The sequence below is a fragment of the Podarcis pityusensis genome (assembly GCF_964106645.2).
Source record: "Podarcis pityusensis genome assembly, chromosome: 11".
In the NCBI taxonomy this organism is placed as follows: Eukaryota; Metazoa; Chordata; class Lepidosauria; order Squamata; family Lacertidae; genus Podarcis; species Podarcis pityusensis.
In genome coordinates this window covers 59722499-59737981 of record NC_138036.1, presented here as the reverse complement: position 1 = coordinate 59737981, position 15483 = coordinate 59722499, and the positions used below count along the sequence as shown (strand labels likewise).

The 15483-nt window shown below is 38.8% G+C and overlaps 1 protein-coding gene across 3 annotated transcripts in view; it reads left to right on the top strand.

Moving 5' to 3' along the window:
- The window catches only part of VPS13A (vacuolar protein sorting 13 homolog A), a 154319-nt gene that overhangs the window by 98593 nt on the left and 40243 nt on the right, over nucleotides 1-15483 (top strand). For all 3 annotated transcript variants that reach the window (XM_080972149.1, XM_080972148.1, XM_080972150.1), the window contains exons 45-51: nucleotides 54-214; nucleotides 539-642; nucleotides 1905-2202; nucleotides 3265-3660; nucleotides 4595-4699; nucleotides 6689-6835; nucleotides 15249-15377. In XM_080972149.1, the coding sequence (XP_080828275.1) occupies nucleotides 54-214; nucleotides 539-642; nucleotides 1905-2202; nucleotides 3265-3660; nucleotides 4595-4699; nucleotides 6689-6835; nucleotides 15249-15377 (1340 nt within the window). The remainder of the gene's footprint in view (nucleotides 1-53; nucleotides 215-538; nucleotides 643-1904; nucleotides 2203-3264; nucleotides 3661-4594; nucleotides 4700-6688; nucleotides 6836-15248; nucleotides 15378-15483) is intronic.

The window sequence follows — 15483 nt, the reverse complement described above, 5'->3', positions numbered from 1 at the left end:
GTTTTCAGCAGTTTCATTTCAATACAATTCAGTGTATTGCCTTCTGTTTCTAGCTCCTCAGAACCACTCCACTACAGAAAAGATTCCTCTGACAAAAGTGGGACGAAGTCTTTACAGAGTAAGACACAATGACTCTGGTGTTGTGAGATCTGTAGTTTGCCAAATTGACACCACTGAGGGGAGCAAGATGATAACAGTGCATTCTCCTATTCAGGTAAGCTTTGCTCACTAAACATGATGAACCAGAGTTCATAAATTAAAGGTCCCCCCCCCCACCTAGATTAGCAAGAGTTTCATTTTCATCCTGTTGCCTGGCTGAGTAAGGATATATTTGCTATGTGCAGATACATTTTGATATAGAGGTGCTTTCAACCCAACAAACACATACATACTAAAGTAGCACACACCTTTAAGAGAGCAATACCCTTTGTCTTCTTGCACAGTTGAATAGGCCCTCTGTTGGTGGTGGTCTTTGCTTATCAGTGTGAAAAAAGAAATTTTAGCATTTTATAATAGGCACTGTTATTTTTCCGTATAGATAAAGAATCATTTTTCAATTCCCTTGAAAATATTTGAAGATGGAAAATGTTTAGGAATGGCTCTACCAGAGGATGAATTTAACATACCATTGACCTCTTACAGGTGATTTTTAATTTCCTTTTTTATTTTTCTCACTTCATTACATATTATATGAATGCTGACCATCCAGCTAATTTAAAATGTATATAGTTATAGTTTAATACTATTGCTGCAGCAATATTCTATAGATAAACTAACTGTTTGTTGGTATGCTGCCTTCCTCATAATTTATTCTTTCCAAACAAAACATGGTTGAAGTTTCTCATTCTCACTAGTTTGATTCCACTTTAATATTACCCACTCACTTATGGATTTATTGAAATGATCTCTTCAATGTATACCTATGGAGAAGATGAAATAACTTGTCAAACAAATGTGCGTGTTCCTGGAGCAACTATCACAGCCACTGAAATCCTCCCCCAGCCCTGCTGTTACCATTTTATGCATGGATAAAACATGAATTGGGTTAGCATTGCATCCAAATCTGAGTTTGTGGATTTACTTGCTTACTGACAAGCTGGTGTCAGTCAGTATTGCGGTCTTTAAACAGGCACTGTGACTACTCTTCCCTGATGCTTGAGCTTATTTTAATGCACAAAATCATTGAAATTACTGGAGCAGCTCAGGAAGGAAGATAGTAAAGCAAATGATCTCACAGTGACCTTCCTATGAAAGCATGTGTTCCTCCTTTTTCTGTGTGAGCAGCCAAGGTTGCAGAAAGAAAAACAACTGCCTGTGCCTTGATAACAGTTGTATGAAAGTGGTCAAAGTTCACTATAGGACATCACTAGTCAAATTTTCACAGATTTCAGTTGCAGATTATTTTATGTATGTATTTATTACAGTTACATCACACCTTTCCTCCAAATAGGAACAGGGTGGTAAACAAGTAAAACAATAAAAACATCTTAAAACAGTTCTGATTCTGGAAAGTACTGGACACTGGGAAAGATCTTAACCTAAAAAGCTTGTTGAAAGAATTTTTAGGTGTCTGGAGAATACATTTTAGCATTCAGTGATGTATTCCTTTTATTGCTTTTAAATTGACAAGTTTTTATGGCTGCTTCTACAAGTGCTACATGCCTGTCAAATCAACCTGCTAAAAGTTCTGTCAAGCAACTACCGGTATGTGGTTCAAATTGATTGTGATTGTTTTATTTATTTCTTGTAAATATTTAATTATTAATTTCTTGAATGTATCAATGACATAATAACTAACTTCAGCAGAACTTGTAAACATGCTATCTAAATGAGTCATTGTGTCACACTGAATGTTTTCACCTGGAAAGTGAGATGAGGATAATAATTGGTGTGCTTATTTACAGAGCGCTACTGTTTTTTCGACCAGTAGCTGATGAAGGCGGAACTTCCGGAGAGTATGCATCAAGTGAAGGAGTTAGCTTTGATGAAATGGTGAAGAATTTTGGCAAAGTGTTGCAGAAGAAATGTCAGCCTACAAAACCATCTAACCACCCACTCATCATCAATATTGTTCCAATGCAAGATACTCTGATATCTTCAGTTTGTATAGATGATCAATGGGATTTACCATATGTTGTTCATTTATGGCCTTCTGTTCTTCTCCGCAATCTTCTTCCATATCAGATTGCTTATTCCTTAGAGGTAGTTTTCTCTAATTTTTGTTTTCCAATTCTTCTAAGTATATAAAAATACTATTTTATTGTCTGGAACATCACAGTGCATGTTCCATAAATATAAAGCATTCTGGTGATATCCTAAAATGTTCAGTTACTGGTTACCAGATTCAGTTACTAGCTTCCAAGGGTACAAAATTGACTTTGGAGTGCCTAATCTTTCTTAACAATCCTCCTTTCTAACTGGTTCATATCCACCGTTAGTGTATAGTTTGATTTACCTGGTTGCATGCAGGAGGCATCCAAGACAATGGGATAACCCCCCCTACCCACAGCCTTCAACAGGCAGGAACATATGAATTTGAATTTAATAGGGCAGCCAGCTCTTTAGAATCCTCTCCAGTTCCTTCTCTGCTTCCCTTTATTGGTTATATTTGCTGTTAGCTTATTATTTATGAATAAGAATTTGCAATCTTTCCCAGTTGTAACCTTTTTGTAATATGTTCCACATGTTTAATAAAATTGCAGGAGCAGAAAGGTATCTATTTAAACTCCTACCCTTAGAAACAATACTAAGGCCAACCAGATATTTATGCAACCTTTTATTCAAAACCTTCATAGGCATGTTTCAAAGCAGCTTATTTCCAGTAACAGGTCCATAAGACTACAGCATCAAATACAGTTGTACCTCGGACGTCGAACAGAACAGTTTTGCCAGTTAGAAGCCGCAGAAGCCCCGTCAGACGTTTGGCTTCCAAAAGAACGTTCAAAAACCAGAACACTCACTTCCAATTTTTGATCACTTAGGAGCCGGAACGTTCGACTCCTAAGGCGTTCGGGAGCCGAGGTACGACTGTATAATTGGGATGATAGATACCAACGAGAAAGATATGAAAGATATGGCATGGTGTCCAAAGGAAAAACCATAACACATGACATGGTTACCAATATCATCTTATTGTGGCTTTTCAAACATAGTTGAAGCTAATGATAAATAATTGATCATTCCCCCATGTGTTTTGTATTTGAATAGAAATTGTTATTGAATTAAGGACTGTATTGACCATATCGTTAAACTTTTCTTTCAAAGGGACACAGTACAACCTGCCATACTCTAGAAAATGGATGTTCAACTCAGATTCATAACGCAGTATTAGATCAGAGCAAGCTGCAATTACATTTACTTAATTATCTTGGTAAAAATTGGACTGCTGAATACTACACTCGAATGAATCAGCAAGAAATTAGTTTCATCACATTCTCATGCATCACTGATGTTGACAGGACAGAATTGGATATTGCTGTGCACATAACCTATGCCACGGGACAAGTGATTATAGCAATTCACAGTCCATACTGGATGGTAAATAAGACTGGTCGAATGTTGCAGTACAAAGCTGATGGCATTCATCGCAAACATCCACCTGATTACAAGATGCCACTTCTTTTTTCTTTCCAACCAAAAAACTTTTACCATAACAACAAGGTACTGTTTTAAATCTCAGAAAATATCTCCAGAATCAAAATAAGTTATACAATGCATTAAACTCTCAAAATAGTATTCCAGGACTGGTCAACATGATGCCTTCTAGATGTTTGACTCCAAATCCCATCGCCCCAGTCAGCTTCACCAGTACTCAGGAATAATGCCATTTGAGGTCCAAACAACATCTGGAGGGCACCCAATTTTTCCTGTGCAAGGAAAAGGAAAAGCTTAATTTTTCCTTTTATTATCTCAAATTATTATCATGCAATACAAACTAATGATAGAATACATCAGTATATTTCAAGCGATATATTGTGCTCTCCATTCCTACTAATAAGTGATATTATTACTTTCTTATATTTATAAGTTGGGTAGTGGGGATTTTTGCAAGAAGATTTTAATAGAGAAGATGCTAGATAATAATGTCATTAATAAATGCATAGTTATTCCCAGTTAAGAAAAATCTATCTATTGTGCACAATGAAGGGTTTGAGATGAAAAGATTCTCTTGAACTGTTCTTGTATTTGGAAGACAACAGTTACTACGTATACAGTATGTTAAGCGTGAACTCTGATGCTCATTATGACAGCCACTAAGAAACAAGAGAGAAATATCATAATGCTTAGAGGAACTCCAAGGTTTGCAGAAGTACATAAAACCCTTAGGGCACAAAGTGGGGTACTCAAAGAACCGAATGAGGATTTGACCATGCTCAGTGCTCACAGAATGCTGGTGTCTTTTGTGGTGAAAGCAGAACAGGATGAAATTGAATGTCCTGAATGAGAGGACATGGCTGGCTAGAACACTAGTCAGGAGCATGTAGGTCCCAGTTGCTGCCATCTATTATTCATTTTCAAATGACAGCCAGTGTATTTTTCCTTGCTTTAAATTTCATTTGTAATGAAGTGAGCATAACAAATGTTCTCCTTACAGGTTCAGCTTATGGTGACAGACAGTGAACTTTCTGATCACTTTTCTCTGGATACTGTTGGCAGTCATGGTTTCGTTAAATGTAAGGGCAACAAAAACGAATACCAAGTGAGTTGGTTTAACTAATACTGTTAAATACATTGTAGGCATAATTCTATGCATGTTTAATTGAAAGAAAGGCCATGCTAAGTTATGACGTGTGATACATGATTTCTTTAACAGTCTACAAACAAACCATAAGTTATTCCGTCAAAGATCAAACTAAGGCTGGCATTGTAAAAGCTGGGTTTGTCCCTCTCCCATCCATTCTTTACTGCCTGCCCAATATCCTGACTGTCTTTGGAGAATTGTAGCATTGGCATCATCTAAGCACACCACCAGCTCTCTTACCATTGGCCACCTGCATGAACTGGGCGAGATGTTTTAGTTTGTGGGGCATCATATCCAGTGGAAAGGGTGTTCATCCTGTCGCGAAACACTAGACAGGAGCAAAGACTTGTGGGAAGCAGGCTGGACTCCCTAAGTTTTTCCTCCTGTCTAGTGCAGACAGTACGTTCCTTCTGGCTCTCCTGACTCAGCTAAGTTTTTTACTAGTTTCTGAACCCCCTTTTTTTCTTTAGATTTACCTTATCATCATTTTAGTTTTACAGTTCTTTGTGCATTGTGCCCCCCCCCCAAAAAAACCCTTTCCGTTGCTCTTTACATTTGGTTGTTCCGCTTATATGCCCCCCTTTCTTTTATTCCTTAGTTGTTTACTTACATTGATAAATTTTCCAGAACCGGTGCCCTTGCTGCAGCACCAACGGCCGTTCCCGCCTACAGGCGCAGCGGCCCACTGCCAGCGCGCTCTTTTTCTTTCCCTCAGCAGCCTCTGCGGCCACTGCCATTTTTCTGGGGTCACAACTGTATTTCTTTCGTTTTGGTGTGCGTGCTACTTGTGTGGCGGGTGGTGTGGTGTTTGCGTTCTCCTGCCCTGATTTAAAAACAACTTAGCCACCTCCTCCCGGATTGCTGTTTTTACACCGGCAACGGAGTGAGCATCCCTGTTACGTCCTGCCTGCCTGCTTCTATTGGCCTTTGATCTTCTATTGGCCTTTGAAGCCTGCCTACCTTCCGGTTTGCTTTGGCAACGGCGGAGTGCCTGCCCCTCGTCCTCATCCTCCTGGTTGGCGGCTGTGACAAGGAGAGAGTACGTAGCTGCTGCCCCCCCATCCTGCTCCATGGTGTGGCAAACCAAGTTTGGCGTGAGGCTTTTGCCTGCCTTTTCTCCTGGTCCACGGAGTGGCAAACAGAGACCTTTGGGCTGAATATATACAAGACTCCGTTTTGTGACTGACTACTCCCACCCCCAAAATGTGGATGAAATTCAGGAGTCTTCAGAGAAAAATGAACAGCAGAGGAACACAGACAGTGCATTGTTAAACATACTAAATCAAAATGTGCCCAAAGGTAAATTCTCCCCTCACCATTGAATGAGAAATCAGAATTCTGTTCCTCCTAGTGCTCAAAGGCAGGAAACCTCACTCAATGGAAGCTGATCTGTCTCTTACCTCTGGAGTGGCAGTTTGTTCTTGTCTTTGTCCAAAGCAGTCTCTCTTCTAGCTTGTGCTGCCTTTCTGGCTTCTTCTATCTCAGGCACTTGCTTTTTGGAGTGTTTTTCTGAGTTACTTGTTTGTGCAACTGCTTCCTCCCTAGTTGTTGGTCTTTATATTTTCGGATGAAATTGTCTCTTAGTGTGATTACCTTTGTGTGCTCCCTCAGAATCATGCTTGAAGCCCTGGAAAGTTTCTGCTAGTCAGTATAGTCAGTACTGACAATAATGAGCTAAATGGAACAGTGTTATGCTTTGGTGTAAGGCAGTTTCATGTGGTTAAAGATATGTTCATTTGCTCCAAGCGGTGTTGGGGAGCTCATCATATGGATGTTTTGACAGAATTTGCATTGATCTGTAGAATGTTGTGTGAATTGTATCCCCCAACTCTTCTTGCAAAAAAGTTCACAGATTGTGCAAACAACAATAACTACACACATACAGTTTGGGGGCACCCTTAATAGTAATGAGACTGATGTACACTAAACATTTTTTGTCTTTCCCAGGTTGGTGTCACTATACATAACAGCAGTTTCAACATCACTAGAATAGTGACTTTCACGCCTTTTTTTATGATCACAAATAGAAGTATACATACTTTAGAAGTAGCTGAAGAGGACAGTGAAAAGTGGATACCAATAATTTCCCAACAGGTAAGTCTTTTGGGATCTTTTTTATTTTGAATTTCTTCTAGTATCTGAGGTACTTGTAAATCATTTCTTCTTCCCATCACACACACAGTTCACCACATAAAGTGCTGCTCATTCTAAAGTTGTCTGATTCTGGACTTCCGGGGGCGGCGCGAACGGCAATGGCGGTCCTCTTCTGAATGGGAGAGGAGGCTCCGCAGACAACGGGTCGTCCGCTACGGCGAAGCGGAGACCCATTTCGGAAAACCCCAGGCAGCAAGAGCCTGGGGTCTTGAGGCTCGGTGGGCGCCTTGAGCGACCCTCCAAGCGCTAAAGGAACCCCGTAAGGGGCTCCGGAGCGTGGAGGGGGGTTGCGGCGCTGAGAGCTGCTTCACAGTCTGTGGAGCGAAGCCGCGCTGCTGCTGCCGGTGAGCGCTGATCCCTTTTCCTGCTAAATTACGGATTCGGACGAAAAGCAACTAACTTGTGAGTAAAAGACTGAATCACTTGAAATTAGAGACTTTAAAGGAAAAATCTAAATTGGCTTGAACTTGGCTGAAAGCGGAGAGACGTGGAAACAGGAAGTCCGTCTTCCGCAGCCATTGAACTTGAAAAAAGCAATCAGCTGGAGGAGTGGAGGCTGAAAGAAAGAGATTCTAAGCTTTACAGATCTAAGCATCTATTGAACTTGCATCTTAAAGTAAAGACTTTAAGCTAAAGATTTGGGATTATTACTTGCACTTGACTTTCCTCCTTTTATTGGATTACAAATTAGAAGGTGAAACCCAGAGTCAGGAGCTGCCTGAGCACTAAGAGATTGAGCTGTCAGTACTGCAGATTTGGATATTGTATATTGGAACTTGCAACAATCTGAGGGTATTGAGACCTTTTAAATTGGAAACATTCTTTTTGGAGATAAATAAGCACTGTCTGTAACAAAGTGACCATTTATAAACTCTGCTAAACATTTGTATTTGAAGGTTCTTGGACATTAAATTAGACTCTGAAAGACATTTTAAGCTCCCTCTAGAGGATTGGATTAAAACAGTGACTTTACATGTACATTTTACTTTCGATTCCCTTGATGTTTGCTTGCTCTGGGCCTTTCCATTCCCATGGGAATAACTCAGTGTGACCTTGACTGACAGATAACGTTGGAATGAGTGGCACAAGAAAAAGAGGGAGAGCTAAACAAACAACTTTAACAACTCTAACCTCAGCCTCGCAGACACATAGATCATCTGTACCTACTTTGCCCTCAGAAGTAGAAGTTGAAGAAGTCGCCTTGTCACAGGCAAAAGAGGGAGAGGGTGAAGCAGAGCAGCTACAATTGGAAGATATGGCCTCAGGAGTATCTGTTTCTGTTCTAGACAAAATTTTTGAAAAATTGGAAGCTTTGGACAAGAAAGTAGATGTGCAATCAGCAAAGATTGACAAAAATACAGAATGTCTAAATAAACTAACTACACAAGTGGTACAGAATACACAAGCAATTGGACAGTTAACGGAGGCCTCAGCAGAAAATCGGAAATTGGCTGAGGACACCAGACAAAAATTGGAAAATTTAGAGCAAGAGGTAAGACCACTTACTAAACAAGTTGGGGAACATCAGATTTATCTTTCTATGATAGAACTGCGAAATCGTGAGAATAACTTGAGGATTAGATCATTACAAGAGGCAGAAGAAGGACATCTAACTGAGTTTTTGACCAAAGAATTTTCCAAGTTCTGGAATTTGGAAGAAAAGGACTTTAAAATTGTGTCAGCTTTCAGACTTGGAAGATTCATAAAGAAGGAGAGGCCCAGAGACTGTTTGATAACACTGAGATCAAAGGAGGAAAGGGATAAGATTTTGGGTCTACATTACGTAAAGTCACTGGAGGTTTTGGATAGAAGAATTGAAATCTATAAAGATATCCCAAGACAACTGCTGGATCTTAGAGCCGCCTATTCTGAACTTGCTAAACTACTAAGGAGCAACGCAATTCCATTCAGGTGGGAATTTCCCCAAGGAATATCTTTTACCTTTAGAGGGAGAAAGGTCAAAGTAAGAACACTGGAAGAGAGAGACAAATTCCTGTCTACATACGGAGAGGACCTTCAAAAAGGAATTGAACTACCTTCTGGGCCTGAGGCAACGCCAGTACCAACACCAGCACCTGTGGAACCTGAAGATCCTGAGAACAAGATACCACCCCTTGAAAAATAACCAGATAATTCAGGATGTCTCTGCAACTGTTGAGCTGGAATATTAATGGCTGTAACATTCCGGAAAAAAGGAAGAAAATATTTCATATATTAAAAAAAGAACAATTGGACATTATTTGCCTACAGGAAACACATGTGACAAGGCTCCACAGAAAAGTGTTAATAAATAAAAGATTGGGCCAGGAATTTATATCGTCGGACAAAGTTAAGAAGAGAGGCGTGGTGATATATGCGAAAGAGAGCCTGTCACCTAAATTCTTATTTAAAGATGAACATGGAAGAATTTTGGCAATTGAGATACAACATCAAGGAGAGAAATTGTTGATATTAGGAATCTATGCACCTAACGAAGGGAAATCGGAATTTTACAAGAAGCTGCAGGACACAATGCTGGATTATCTGGACTACAACAACATCATAATGATGGGAGATATGAATGGGGTCGTATCAACTAACATGGACAAGTCACAAAGTCAAAATGTCACAAAAGACGGCAGACTACCTAAAACCTTTTTTGAAATGACAGACAATATGGATTTGATTGACATCTGGAGGACAAAGAACCCACTAGGAAGAGAGGGAACATTCTTTTCTGAAGCCCAACTGACCTGGACAAGAATCGACCAAATACGGATTTCTAGAGGCCTGGCACCTAAGGTCAGAAAAGTGGAAATCTGCCCAAAGACCTGTTCCGACCATAATGCAGTAAAGATGGATATGACACTATTACCAACTGGATCCTTTAGATGGAAGATGAATGACAATTTGTTTAGAGATCAGGAAATTACTAAGAAGGCCCAAAAAGTTTTGAAGGACTACTTTGAGATAAACATGAATAATATGGTGGAAAAAAGAATAATCTGGGACGCAAGCAAAGCTGTAATGAGGGGATTCTTGATACAACAGAATGCAGTAAAGAAAAGAACACAAAGTGAGAAAAAAGATAAGATCTTGGATAAAATAAAAGAATTAGAGAAGAAATTAAGAGTGAATCCGAAGTCACAGCCAACTCTGAGAGAAATTAAACTTTATCAAACACAATATTCTAAATTGATAAATCAGGAAATTGAATGGAAGGTTAAATTAATGAAACAAAAAACGTTTGAGTCGGCGAATAAATGTGGAAAACTGCTAGCTTGGCAGTTGAAGAGAAGACAAAGATTAAATACTGTTACAAACTTAGAGGTTGATGGAAAAAACATCCAGAATCCAGTGGATATCAGAAAGTGTTTCCAGAGATACTTCAAAAAATTATACACCCAAGGGCCGCAAGACGATGTTGAGATTAAACAATTTTTGGCAAAAAACGGATTATCTAAATTGTCACAAGAAAATAGGACAATCCTGAATTCTAAAATAACACGACAGGAGATCGAACAAGCCATCCAGAACATGCAACTTGGCAAATCCCCAGGACCAGATGGGCTGACCTCCAAGTACTATAAGACATTAAAAGACTATTTGATACAACCTTTGATGGAGGTCAGCAATGAAATTATGGAGGGGAAGAGGGCACCGGAGTCGTGGAAGGAAGCGTTCATCACATTAATACCAAAGTCGGAAGCTGAAAAGACACAACTTAAGAACTACCGTCCCATCTCTCTTTTAAATGTGGATTACAAAATATTTGCAGACATTTTGGCAAATAGATTTAAAAAAGTTTTAAATGAAGTAATTCATAAGGACCAGGCCGGCTTTCTCCCAGGTAGACATCTGTTTGCTAATACAAGGAACATTATTGACATTTTGGAACTTTTGCAAACAGATATAAATACAAAAGCAGTTTTAATTTTTATAGACGCGGAGAAGGCCTTTGACAATATCTCCTGGAAATTTATGATGGGAAATTTAAAAGAGATGGGAGTGGGACGGGGTTTTGAGAATGGGATTGAGGCGATATATTCAGAACAGAAAGCTAAACTGATAGTTAATAATGTGGTTACAGAAGAGTTTAAAATTGAAAAAGGGACACGACAAGGTTGCCCTATTTCCCCTTTGTTATTCATTTCGGTTCTGGAAGTGCTATTGAACATGATTAGAGGGGATCGGTTGGTGGAAGGAATTCAGGTCGGTCAGAAACAATATAAATTAAAAGCTTTCGCAGATGACCTGGTTTTGACCTTGCAGAAGCCAGAGCCCAGTACGAAAAGAGTATTACAATTGATTAATGATTTTGGTCGGGTGGCTGGATTTAAACTAAATAAACAGAAAACTAAGGTTTTGGGGAAAAATTTGACTGATACAGAGTCAGAACGGTTTCAGAATGAGACGGAACTTAATGTGGTTAAAAAAGTAAAATACCTAGGGGCAAACATAACAGTAAAAAATCTAAGTCTATTTAAGGACAATTATGAAAAATGCTGGACAGAAATCAAGAGAGACTTAGATAGTTGGTCAAAATTGAAACTTTCTTTGTTAGGCCGAATTGCTGCTATCAAGATGAATGTATTGCCAAGGATGTTGTTTTTATTTCAAACACTTCAGGTTTTGGACAAAACGGAGTGCTTTCAGAAGTGGCAGAGAGACATTTCTAAGTTTGTCTGGCAGGGCAAAAAGCCCAGAATTAAGTTTAAGATATTAACCGATGCAAAACAAAGAGGGGGCTTCGCCCTGCCAGACTTAAAGTTGTATTATGAAGCCGCAGCGTTCTGCTGGCTAAAAGACTGGCTACTTCTTGAAGACACTGAGGTGTTAGATTTGGAAGGGTTTAACAATGCCTTTGGATGGCATGCATATTTATGGTATGACAAGGTTAAAGCAAATAAGGCCTTTAAGAACCATATTGTCAGAAAATCATTGTTTAATGTCTGGACAAAATATAAAGACTTGCTGGAAAATAAAACACCAAGGTGGCTTTCACCTTTGGAAGCCAAGGCCCGAAAAAGACCCAATATGGAGGCTAAATGGCCAAAATATTGGGAAATACTAGAAAAGGATGGAGACAATTGGAAATTGCAGAGTTTGGAGAAAATGAAAGACAAAGTGCGAGATTGGTTACATTACGCTCAGATTAAAGAAGTTTTTAAAAATGATAAGAAACTAGGGTTCCAGGTGGAGAAATCGAAATTAGAAACAGAATTGCTAGAACCAAAGATTAAGGTACTTTCAAGGATGTATAACTTGCTGTTGAAATGGAATACACAAGATGAAACGGTTAAATCGGCTATGATAAGGTGGGCACAGGACATTGGGCATAATATCATGTTTGAGGACTGGGAGAGGTTGTGGAGTAATGGATTGAAATTTACCGCATGTAACGCTCTGAAAGAAAATGTAATGAAAATGATTTATAGATGATATATGACCCCAGTCAAACTTGCCAAAATTTACCACCTGTCTGATAATAAGTGTTGGAAATGTAAAGAGTGTGAGGGAACGTTCTTCCACCTCTGGTGGACTTGCCCTAAAGTGAAGGCGTTCTGGGAAATGATTTATAATGAACTGAAAAAGGTATTTAAATATACCTTCACTAAGAAACCAGAGGCTTTCCTTTTGGGTATTGTCGGCCAAGGGGTGGCAAAGAAGGACCAGACATTTTTTATGTATGCAACAACAGCAGCAAGGATACTTCTCGCAAAACATTGGAAAACTCAAGATCTACCCACACTGGAAGAATGGCAGATACAACTGATAGACTACATGGAACTGGCTGAAATGACCGGCAGAATCCGTGACCTGGGAGAAGAGAGGATTGAGGAGGACTGAAAGAAATTTAAGAACTATTTACAAAAGTATTGTAATTTGAGTGAATGCTAAATAAGATGCTAGATTAAAATAACTGAGCACCACTAAATTTAGAAGTTTTTAAGAAAATAAGTAAGACTGTGAAAATTTAGCTCCTTTCGAGAATTATAAGATTATGAAATATAGAAGGGATATAAGAATTTAAATAAGATGATAAATTGCTGACAAAATGTTATAACGATGAAAGTGGGAGCGGGAGATGTGAGGAAGTCCAAAGAAAATGTGAAACTATGTTAAGACAAATGTTATATTGTTTATTATGTTTACTTTTATTGTAAAACCCAATAAATTGCTTTAAAAAAAAAAAAAACTAAAGTTGTCTGATTCTGAACTATACTATGCAAGCTTAAAAATACTAGAAGGTTTAAAATCCTTTTTTCTTTGCCTATCTATTTCCTTTGCTATACACATCAAAGGAAACAGTTGCACTACAAATTGTATATAGCACCCTGTTAGTAGCTTATGTTAATAGCAACATTTATTCTGTCTTAGTCTTCATTAGCTACTAACATGAGTTTGACCAAACTGTGGGAGGCAGTGGAAGACAGAGGAGTGCCTGGCATGCTCTGGTCCATGGGGTCACGAAGAGTCAGACACGACTAAACGACAAGTTTTCATCAACATCAATATAGGATTCTGTAGCCTTGGTTAATTTTCAGTTCATTTGCTCTCCCTCCCCACCTTTTTTTTAAAGCACCAATTTGTAACAAAGTGTTGGTACCATTTTGTTCATCTCTAAAGAATGACATTAATGTATTCATTCTCTCACATCAGAAATTAACTAAGGGTTAATAGGCTCAATCCACTGGTTGTCTCTGCAAACCGTCCTGACCCTTCTTGACAATGTACTCACTTGAGCAAAATTAGTGTGTGGAAATGGGAGGTGATGACTACTGTAATTGGAAGCAATTCCTATGAATGCAGTGTTTGAGGGGAAAAGAAATATCAGGCTAATTAAAATTGCAACTAAACATGAAAACAGTCTGGTCAAACTTAAGTACTTCTATGTTCCACTGAACTAAGTTAAATGGGTGAAATTGAGATATTTAATGGTACTTAACCTCGGCTAAATCATAGTTGTGCTTGCCAAGTCACTACATTTCTCCAAGTAAGCACATACTTATCAAGGCTCTTGTTGTTATTGCACCATTTGTGTACATGATGATTTCCTAAAAGGATGGAATAGGTCTGTTGCCCGTAGCACATACAATTTAAAAATGCACACAAAGAAGGCAGCAAAGGAAGGGAAAGGAAATTGATGGAGTGGTAAACAAGAGAATAATAATTTATTATTTCTATTACATGTTCTTACACCAATTACCATAGGGCAGAGGTAGCCAACATGGCTTCAGATAATGTTGAGCTACGCCTCCCTTCAGCCCCAGCAATCATGACCAATGGTCATGAATGATGAGAACTGAAGTCCAACAGCATTTGAAGGGCATCATATTGACTACCTCATGTTATTCAGCTATTTACCAAAGGCTTTGAAGGAAAGGTGGGGTTTGAGGAGAGATTTGAATGTTATTCGGCTATTTACCAAAGGCTTTGAAGGAAAGGTGGGGTTTGAGGAGAGATTTGAATGTTTAAGAGGTAGCCTCACAAAGGCATTCTAGGGGGTTCTTCCAGCCACAGTGGACTGCACAGAACAAGGGATGGGGTTGAGGGAGCTGAGGGTGATTAAGCTGGATGAGCAAAGGTTTGTGATGGGATAAGAGAGTGAAGAGCTGGAGAGCTGGGGTGAGGCCAGCTGGGGTTTTGAAAGTGAGACAAGATTGTTTTGTAGGGTCCTGGAGTAGACAGGATTAGAGATTTAAGGAGAGGATTTGTGCAGTTGGAATTACAAGAGCGATGAATAATTTTGTCAGTAAAGTTGGATCGATTTCAGGGTACCAAGGTGATACAGTGGAAGAACAGAGATGATGTGATTGCAGTAGTGCAAATTTTGACTGTTTTGTGGGAGACATTCAAAGTGAGTTAGCATCGGAGAGTAAACAATTCTTAAAATGGCCATTTCAGTATAGTTACAGTCCACATATTTATACAAATAGTATTAAATGTAGTCTTTGATTGAGGGCAATGCCCTTTGCTTCTGAAAGCTTGAGTGAGTATGCCACATTTTTTACTTTAGTGTTCTTGTAGTTTTCTTCTAGTTTTATGGTACTAGCCTGTGCAGCAAAATGCCAGGCATAAGCTACTCCATGAGAATGGAATTTATCTCTATCTACCTTCTCATTTGTTTTTACTTACTCTTACTAATTTTACTCATCTTCTAAAGAACAGATCCATGCAGATTTCTAAAGCTGAAATTTAAAATAATTGTTTCATCTCCCATGTCCAAATGATGTTTAGTAATAGAATCACAATCCTTAAAATTACTTAATATTAAGGTAAAAAAGATAAAGGGTTGATTTTTGGAGGCTGCTCTTTATTTTCCATTATGTGTATCCTTACAAAATCATGTATTTATCCTTTTCTTCCCCAGTGCACTCCTTTTTGGCCTGAAAAAAATGAAAGCAAGTTACGTGTTAGAGTAGAACATTCTGACATTCCACCAAAAATTATACGGTTTGATAAGCAAGAAAATTGTTTGCTGCTACATTTAGACAACAGGGTGAGTAGCATAATTTACTAGCTACATAACTTTTAAATGCATGTTCTACCTTTTTCCTCTATCCAAAATGCATAGAATTGAAGGGGATTGCCATGAGTTTGATCCC